This window comes from Pelobates fuscus, chromosome 2 (genome assembly GCF_036172605.1).
Source record: "Pelobates fuscus isolate aPelFus1 chromosome 2, aPelFus1.pri, whole genome shotgun sequence".
Lineage (NCBI taxonomy): Eukaryota > Metazoa > Chordata > Amphibia > Anura > Pelobatidae > Pelobates > Pelobates fuscus.
The window spans coordinates 250626758-250635650 of NC_086318.1; the positions used below are offsets into that span (position 1 = coordinate 250626758).

Below are 8893 nucleotides of genomic sequence, written 5' to 3' on the forward strand. Positions count from 1 at the left end.
AAGACCCAGAGAGGTCTAAGAAGAATCCTCTAAACTAGCCCTAATCTCCTTAAACACCTTCAAGGGTGTTCTAAGCTAAAGCTCAATCTAAACGTTTAGATGACTGCCTGATCACAGATGCTGGCTATGAATAACAGTGTGCAAGACAAAGAGTGGGTCTAAGTGCCCATAGTGCAGTAAAGTGTCCCTAGTGAAGTGAAAAAGAGAATAACGAGCTGGCGCCCAAGAGAATAACGAGCTGGCGCCCTATCAGGGGACGTGTATATGGCATTGATTTTAGGAACCGGGAGATGGAAAAAGATGCTTGGTCGGTCCTCCTACTTCAAATTTGGGGCACTGCGCGTGCAATCTAATGTGCCACCAGATAGGAGTGGTGTGTTAAGTAGTACTATTCCTATCAGTTTAATCCCTGTTATGTGTCTTTTTTTTGGTTTGGTTTTTGAAGCCACAGTGCAGCACCAGAGGGCCGAAAAAGTAGGCATTGTTGCAGCCGCTGCTGTAGCAGCGGCCAGAAAAATTGATGTTTGTTTCCCAGGCAGAAAGTGCCCTAAAATATTGTGGCTTGAACCCTAGTTGGTGGTGGATAAGTCATGCAAGTCAACCGGCATTCAGAGCTAAAATACAGCAGCGTGTGGACCATTTTTAGCCCAAGGCAGCTCATCTCATCAGGCCTTTTTTAGTCGAATATATCGCCCACTGTCAGTCCCTTCGGGATCCATCCCTCATTCATCTTAATAAAGGTGAGCTAATCTAGACTTTTTTGACCTAGGCGACTTCTCTTCTCAGTGACAATACCTCCTGCTGCACTGAAGGTCCTTTCTGACAGGACACTTGAAGCGGGGCAGGCCAGAAGTTCTATCGCAAGTTGGGATAGCTCAGGCCACAGGTCAAGCATGCACACCCAGTAGTCAAGGGGTTCATCGCTCCTCAGTGTCGATATCTGCAGTTAAGGTGAGGTAGTCTGCTACCTGTCGGTCGAGTCGTTCTCTGAGGGTGGATCCCGAAGGGCTGTGGCGATGCGTAGGACTTAAAAAGCTCCGCATGCCCTCCATCAACAACACGTCTTTAAAGCGTCCTGTCCTTGCCGGCGTGGTCGTGGGAGGAGGAGGATGACTTTCACCTCTTCCCCTGTTAGATTCCCGTTGTGCTGTGACATCACCCTTATACGCTGTGTAAAGCATACTTTTTAATTTATTTTGCAAATGCTGCATCCTTTCCGACTTGTTGTAATTCGGTAACATTTCCGCCACTTTCTGCTTATACCGGGGGTCTAGTAGCGTGGACACCCAGTACAGGTCGTTCTCCTTCAGCCTTTTTATACGAGGGTCCCTCAACAGGCACGACAGCATGAAAGACCCCATTTGCACAAGGTTGGATGCCGAGCTACTCATTTCCCGTTCCTCCTCCTCAGAGATGTCAATGATGGTATGTTCTTCCCCCCAGCCACGTACAACACCACGGGTACCAGATAGGTGACAACGAGCACCCTGGGATGCCTGTTGGGTTTGGTCTTCCTCCTCCTCCTCAAAGCCACATTCCTCCTCTGACTCCTCTTCCTCACAATCCTCTTCCAGCGTTGCAGCAGGTCCAGCAAGCGATGCTGATAAGGCTGTTTCTGGTGGTGATGGTGACCACAACTCTTCCTCTTCCTCTTCACGCTCATCTACGGCCTGATCCAGCACTCTTCGCAGGGCACGCTCCAGGAAGAAAACAAATGGTATGATGTCACTGATTGTGCCTTCGGTGCGACTGACTAGGTTTGTCACCTCCTCAAAAGGACGCATGAGCCTACAGGCATTGCACATTAGCGTCCAGTAACATGGCAACAAAAATTCCCAGCTCCCCAGAGGCTGTCCTAGCAACCCGGTCATACAAATATTCATTAACGGCTTTTTCTTGTTGGAGCAGGCGGTCGAACATTAGGAGTGTTGAATTCCAACGTGTCGGGCTGTCGCAAATCAAGCGCCTCACTGGCCTGTTGTTTCGCCGCTGGATATCTGCAAAGTGCGCCATGGCCGTGTAGGAACGCCTGAAATGGCCACACACCTTCCTGGCCTGCTTCAGGACATCCTGTAAGCCTGTGTACTTATGCACAAAGCGTTGTACGATCAGATTACACACATGTGCCATGCACGTCACATGTGTCAACTGGCCCAACTTCAATGCCGCCAACAAATTTGTTCCGTTGTCACAAACCACTTTGCCGATATCCAGTTGCTGCGGAGTCAGCCACTTTTCCACCTGTGCGTTCAGGGTGGACAGGAGTGCTTGTCCGGTGTGACTCTCTGCTTTCAAGCAAGTCAAACCCAAGACGGCGTGACACTGCCGTATCCGGGATGTGGAACAGTACCTGGGGAGCGCCGTTGATGTGGAGCAAGACGCAGCAGCAGAAGAGGACTCAGCCGAGGAGGTTAGGGAAGAGGATGGAGTAGGAGGAGTAGAGGAGGTGGCAGCAGGCCTGCCTGCAAGTCGTGGCGGTGTCACCAACTCCTCTGCAGAGCCACGCATTCCATGCTTGGCAGCCGTCAGCAGGTTTACCCAATGCGCAGTGTAGGTGATATACCTGCCCTGACCATGCTTTGCAGACCAGGTATCAGTGGTCAGATGGACCCTTGCCCCAACACTGTGTGCCAGACATGCCATTACTTCCTTTTGCACAATCGAGTACAGGTTGGGGATTGCCTTTTGTGCAAAGAAATTTTGTCCGGGTACCTTCCACTGCGGTATCCCAATAGCCACAAATGTTTTGAACGCCTCAGACTCCACCAGCTTGTATGGTAAAAGCTGGTGGGCTAATAGTTCAGACAAACCAGCTGTCAGACGCTGGGCAAGGGGGTGACTTTCTGACATTGGCTTCTTACGCTCAAACATGCCCTTGACAGACACCTGACTGTGGGCAGATGAGCGGGAACTGATCAAGGCGAGAGACGGAGTGGCGGATGGTTGAGAGGGGGCAAGGAGGACAGCAGTGGTTGACGTGGCTGAAGATGCTGGACCAGGAGGAGGATGGTGGCTTTGAGTTTGTGTGCTGCTTGTACTCATGTGTTGATCCCATAGGCGTTTGTGATGTGCGATCATGTGCCTACGCAAAGCAGTTGTACCTAGGTGGGTGTTGGACTTCCCACGACTCAGTTTCTTTTGGCACAGGTTGCAAATGGCATCGCTGTTGTCAGAGGCAGACACACAAAAAAAATGCCACAATGCTGAGCTCTGCAATGACGGCATTCTGGTGGTGGACACAGCATGCATTGATTGGCGTGCTGTCGGGCTGACCCCGGGTGCCGATGCATGCTGTCTGACTGTGCCACTAGCTCCTTGTGACGACCTCCCCCTGCTTCCAACTCGTCTCCTCCTCCTCCTCTCTGTCTCCCCATCTGAACTTTCGCCCTGTTCTTCTTCTTGCCGAGCGGGCACCCACGTGACATCCATGGACGCATCATCAGCATCAACCACTTCACTTGTATCTGACAACTCAGCAAAGGAAGCAGCAGCGGGTACAACATCATCATCATCACACCGTACGTCCATGTGTGTAATGCTGCCTGCCTGAGACATATCCCTGTTATCTACATCCTCTGGCAATAATGGTTGCGCATCACTCATTTCTTCAAACGGATGTGTAAATAACTCCTCTGACATACCAAGTGAAGCGGCTGTGGTGCTAGGGTTGGTGGTGGCGGCAGGCGGGTGAGTGGTATCTTGAGAGGTGCACGAAGCTAAGCTGGAGGAGGATGGTGCGTCAAGGTTCCGAGCGGAAGCTGTATAAGATTGGGTGTCCTGTGTTAGCCAGTCAACTATGTCCTCAGAACTTTTCAAGTTCAGGGTAAGTGGCCACTGAAAACTGGGCATTATTCTAGGGCAAAAGGGAATCACAGCACCACGACCACGATGGCCCCTGCGGGGTGGCCTGCCTCTGCCTGTCATTTTTTTTTTGGATTAGTGGTACTTTGCGTGCAAGCTACTGTGAGACCAGATATGAGTGGCACTGTGCAGTGGTAGAGGTTGGCAGAGTACACACTGTAGGCCTGACACACCCGCTTGAAGACAACTAACTGCTATTCAATCTATAACAGTGAAAAAAGTTTTTTGTTTTTAAATGCACGCTATTGTGACACGAGATATGAGTGGCCATGTGCACTGGCAGAGGTTGGCAGAGTACACGCTGTTGGCCTGACACACATACGCTTGCAGACAACTAACTGATATTCAATCTATAACAGTGAAAAAACTTTTTTGTTTTTAAATGCACGCTATTGTGCCACCAGATATGAGTGGCACTGTGCACACTGGCAGAGTACACGCTGTTGGCCTGACACACAGACGCTTGCAGACAACTAACTGCTATTCAATCTATAACAGTGAAAAAAGTTTTTTGTTTTTAAATGCACGCTATTGTGACACGAGATATGAGTGGCCATGTGCACTGGCAGAGGTTGGCAGAGTACACGCTGTTGGCCTGACACACATACGCTTGCAGACAACTAACTGATATTCAATCTATAACAGTGAAAAAACTTTTTTGTTTTTAAATGCAAGCTATTGTGACACCAGATATGAGTGGTGGCACTGGGCAAGTGGGCACAGTATCCACTGTGAGCCTGACACACAGACGGTTGCAGACAACTAACTGCTATTCAATCTATAACAGTGAAAAAAGTTTTTTGTTTTTAAATGCACGCTATTGTGACACCAGATATGAGTGGCAATGTGCACTGGCAGAGGTTGGCAGAGTACACGCTGAAGGCCTGACACCCACTTGAAGGACACTGACTGCTATTAGCTTACAGTGAAAAACTTTTTTGCTTTTTAAAGGCACGCTATTGTGACACCAGATATGAGTGGCAAAGTGCACGCTGAAGGCCTGACACCCGCTTGAAGGACACTGACTGCTATTAGCTTACAGTGAAAAACTTTTTTGCTTTTTAAAGGCACGCTATAGTGACACCAGATATGAGTGGCAAAGTGCACTTGCAGAGGTTGGCAGAGTACACGCTGAAGGCCTGACACCCACTTGAAGGACACTGACTGCTATTAGCTTACAGTGAAAAACGTTTTTGCTTTTTAAAGGCATGCTATTGTGACACCAGATATGAGTGGCAAAGTGCACTTGCAGAGTTTGGCAGAGTACACGCTGAAGGCCTGACACCCACTTGAAGTACACTGACTGCTATTAGCTTACAGTGAAAAACTTTTTTGCTTTTTAAAGGCACGCTATTGTGACACCAGATATGAGTGGCAAAGTGCACTTGCAGAGGTTGGCAGAGTACACGCTGAAGGCCTGACACCCACTTGAAGTACACTGACTGCTATTAGCTTACAGTGAAAAACTTTTTTGCTTTTTAAAGGCACGCTATTGTGACACCAGATATGAGTGGTAAAGTACACTGGCAGAGGTTGTCAGAGTACACGCTGAAGGCCTGACACCCAGACGCTTGCAGACAACTAACTGCTATTAGCTTACAGTGAAAAACTTTTTTTCTTTTTAAAGGCACACTATTGTGACACCAGAGTATCCACTGTGAGCCTGACACAGAAGCTGGCAGACACCAGAGTATCCACTGTGAGCCTGACACAGAGGCTGGCAGGCAGGCAACTGCAATTACATTACACAGAAAAAAAAGCAGACTGATGTTCTAGCCCTAAAAAGGGCTTTTTGGGGTGCTGTCCTTACAGCAGAGATCAGATGAGTCCTTCAGGACTGTAGTGGACACTGAATACCCTAGCCTAGCTATCAATTTCCCAATCAAATGAGCAGCAGCTACACTTTCCCTCCTCTATCTAAGAATGCAGCTTCAGAATGAATCTAAAATGGATGCTGTACAGGAGGTGGGAGGGTCTAGAAGGGAGGGTCTGCTGCTAATTTGCTGGAATGTGTCTGCTGACCGTGAGGCACAGGGTAAAAGTTTACTCAATGATGTTGAATAGGGGGCGGATCGAACCGCACATGTGTTCGCCCGCCGTGGCGAACGCGAACACGCTATGTTCGCCAGGAACTATTCGCCAGCGAACAGTTCGGTACATCACTAGTCAGAAGACTATAATTTGTAGGCATTGTCTCACCTGACCAAATTTAAAGAATTAAAAAGTCATATTCAGCTTATGACTTTTGAAGATATCTGTTCCCTTTTTTTCCCCCCAAGACTTTATTGTAAATATATACTGTTCTTTGTAAAACCGAATAAATATACTTTACATTTTCCCCAGTTAATATTTGTTATAATGTATACTATGACACGTGTTTTTCTTCTTGTTTTTTTTACTTTGAAAATATTCAATAAAAAACATTTGACAAATAAGATAAAAGCCTAAGTCTACTATTTTAGACAAAAGAAAAGGAGGTTCTGCGCACACTTTGGATATTTGATGTACTCTGTAAAATAAACAACTTTCATAGGGCAGTATATAAAATCCCAATATTCTTAGAGCAAATAAATAGAAGCACTCACACTTTAGAGAGCCATATCAGTCGGCTCTCTACTTTAAAGGCACATCAGATGATCTTTGTAAAGTGATCTGTGCAGATAGGTCCCACCAGAAACGGACAGCAAATTTCGTCTGGATACAATCAGGAACCAGGAGAGGTTGATAATCAAGTATTTTATTAACAATTAAAATAATAAATAAGCACAACGCGCTTCGACCACTCTCTTGGTCTTCCTCAGGTGCAATACTGTTACATCAAAAGTTTCTACTTTTATATTACATATTTAATTAAAACATTCCGAACATATGTGTATAAAATCAAATTCCCACCCTCCATGCCCATATAAGGAGATTCCGGTGCTTGTTCCAATCCAATATGGCGTATGGATGGGAACAAGCACCGGAATCTCCTTATATGGGCATGGAGGGTGGGAATTTGATTTTATACACATATGTTCGGAATGTTTTAATTAAATATGTAATATAAAAGTAGAAACTTTTGATGTAACAGTATTGCACCTGAGGAAGACCAAGAGAGTGGTCGAAACGTGTTGTGCTTATTTATTATTTTAATTGTTAATAAAATACTTGATTATCAACTTATCCTGGTTCCTGATTGTATCCAGACGAAATTTGCTGTCCGTTTCTGGTGGGACCTATCTGCACAGATCACTTTACAAAGATCATCTGATGTGCCTTTAAAGTAGAGAGCCGACTGATATGGCTCTCTAAAGTGTGAGTGCTTCTATTTATTTGCTCTAAGAATATTGGGATTTTATATACTGCCCTATGAAAGTTGTTTATTTTACAGAGTACATCAAATATCCAAAGTGTGCGCAGAACCTCCTTTTCTTTTGTCTAAAATTGCATATGTAAGTGTTTTTAGGTGACTAAAACACGGGTTTGGTTTTTAGACGCACTGGGATTTTATGTGCATATTGTTTAGCGCCATTTCACCTAAATTTTGTGCGTGTCCTTAGTCTACTATGCCTCTCTTGGTAATGGGACTTTAGTACCCTGCTTGATTTTATTTCTATCTTCAGAAGAAAGCAAGAGTGCCTCCATTTCCTTTGATAAGTTTTATGCATCCAGTTAGCAGGCTAATTGATTGATTGACTGATCTGCGTGTTCAGATCACAAAATGCTTATTTCTTTTAGATTATATGCAAACTGGTATTTTGACATTCAGATATTTCCAGATTTTAGCCTTTTTCATAGACATTGTTTTCATAGACATTATTCACAAAGCAGACTGTAATATTTCTTAGTGTCCACAGAATTAATCCAAAATAGTCCAATGCAGCAAAACCTTGTCTAGGATCCAGTGGAATAAAAAAAACTGTATTGCTCAGCAAAGCATGTGCCAATTTATTTAGAGACAAGTGTAATTAACTACTGACCGATTCCTATGCCAGTTTTTTATTTTTATTTTTAATTTATCAAGTTACTATTACATCTGAGGTTATTTCAAATTATCAAAGTAAATACAAAAATCCTCATAAAATAATGTTGAATAAGTACATTCTATTAAAGAGGGGAATCTAAAGGAGCTTAATGTGTCAATGGTGGGGGAACAGGCAGCTTTTTAATTTACACAATCTTACTATGACCACTCAGTATCACTGTCTAATAAAGAAAACTTGTAATATGCTGTAGAACAACCAAATCAGCATGTTCAAAATATGCAAAAGTTAACGTATCTGAAGACATTGATAATCAAAGTAAAATTATAGCTTACCTATGCATGGCAAAAATAGCAGAAGAAAGACAATATTGTTTGTCCCCATGTTAGAAGAAATTTGAAGATGAGGGAGGATTGTAACTTAAATGCAAGAGGAGCCAGTAAAAAAAGTAAATACTTGTTTCTGATTGGTCAGCTATAGAACTGGCAGAAGTAATCAATTATTATCCAAACAACCTCTGGACCCTGAAATTTAAACATAGCCTTGAATGGGGGGTGTTGCAATTTTACAATTTATCTTTGCTAGGAGGAATTTGAATCCGCTCAACAAATTCATGCAAAATAAAGCAGAAAACACTGAATTGATTAAGGTTTTTCTCATGCAACCATTAAGCTTTAATTATAGATAAATTAAAATGTAATTATATTTAAATTGATTTTATACTATTTTTATATGCAGCATTGTAATCAGGAAAATATCTACTCTGCAATTGTAAAAAGTTGACAAAAGAAATAGTATTTGCTATACTATATTTCTGATAGATCAGATATGAAATACATTTCATTTTCTCTCATTTAAATGCTTTACTATTTCACTATCTACTTCTACTGCTGTGCATTAGAGCAGCATTCTGGGCCACTAGCAGGGATTGTGGGCCCCATACCATTCTTCTGTGGAATTAATTAGGAGGAAGTGCCTTGGTTTGCGTATTTGCATAGTACTACAGTACTAGAATCTGAGGTTGACAAACTATAACATGTATGCATGTATGATGTCCCTGGATGTTT

At 44.0% G+C, this 8893-nt stretch overlaps 1 protein-coding gene across 1 annotated transcript in view; it reads right to left on the reverse strand.

The window, feature by feature from the left end:
• Nucleotides 1-8271, reverse strand: part of PLG (plasminogen) — a 131910-nt gene extending 123639 nt beyond the window's left edge. The window contains exon 1 of the mRNA XM_063443337.1: nucleotides 8162-8271. Within this exon, the coding sequence (XP_063299407.1) occupies nucleotides 8162-8210 (49 nt within the window). The 5' untranslated portion in view covers nucleotides 8211-8271. The remainder of the gene's footprint in view (nucleotides 1-8161) is intronic.
• Between the last annotated feature and the right edge of the window lie 622 nt (nucleotides 8272-8893).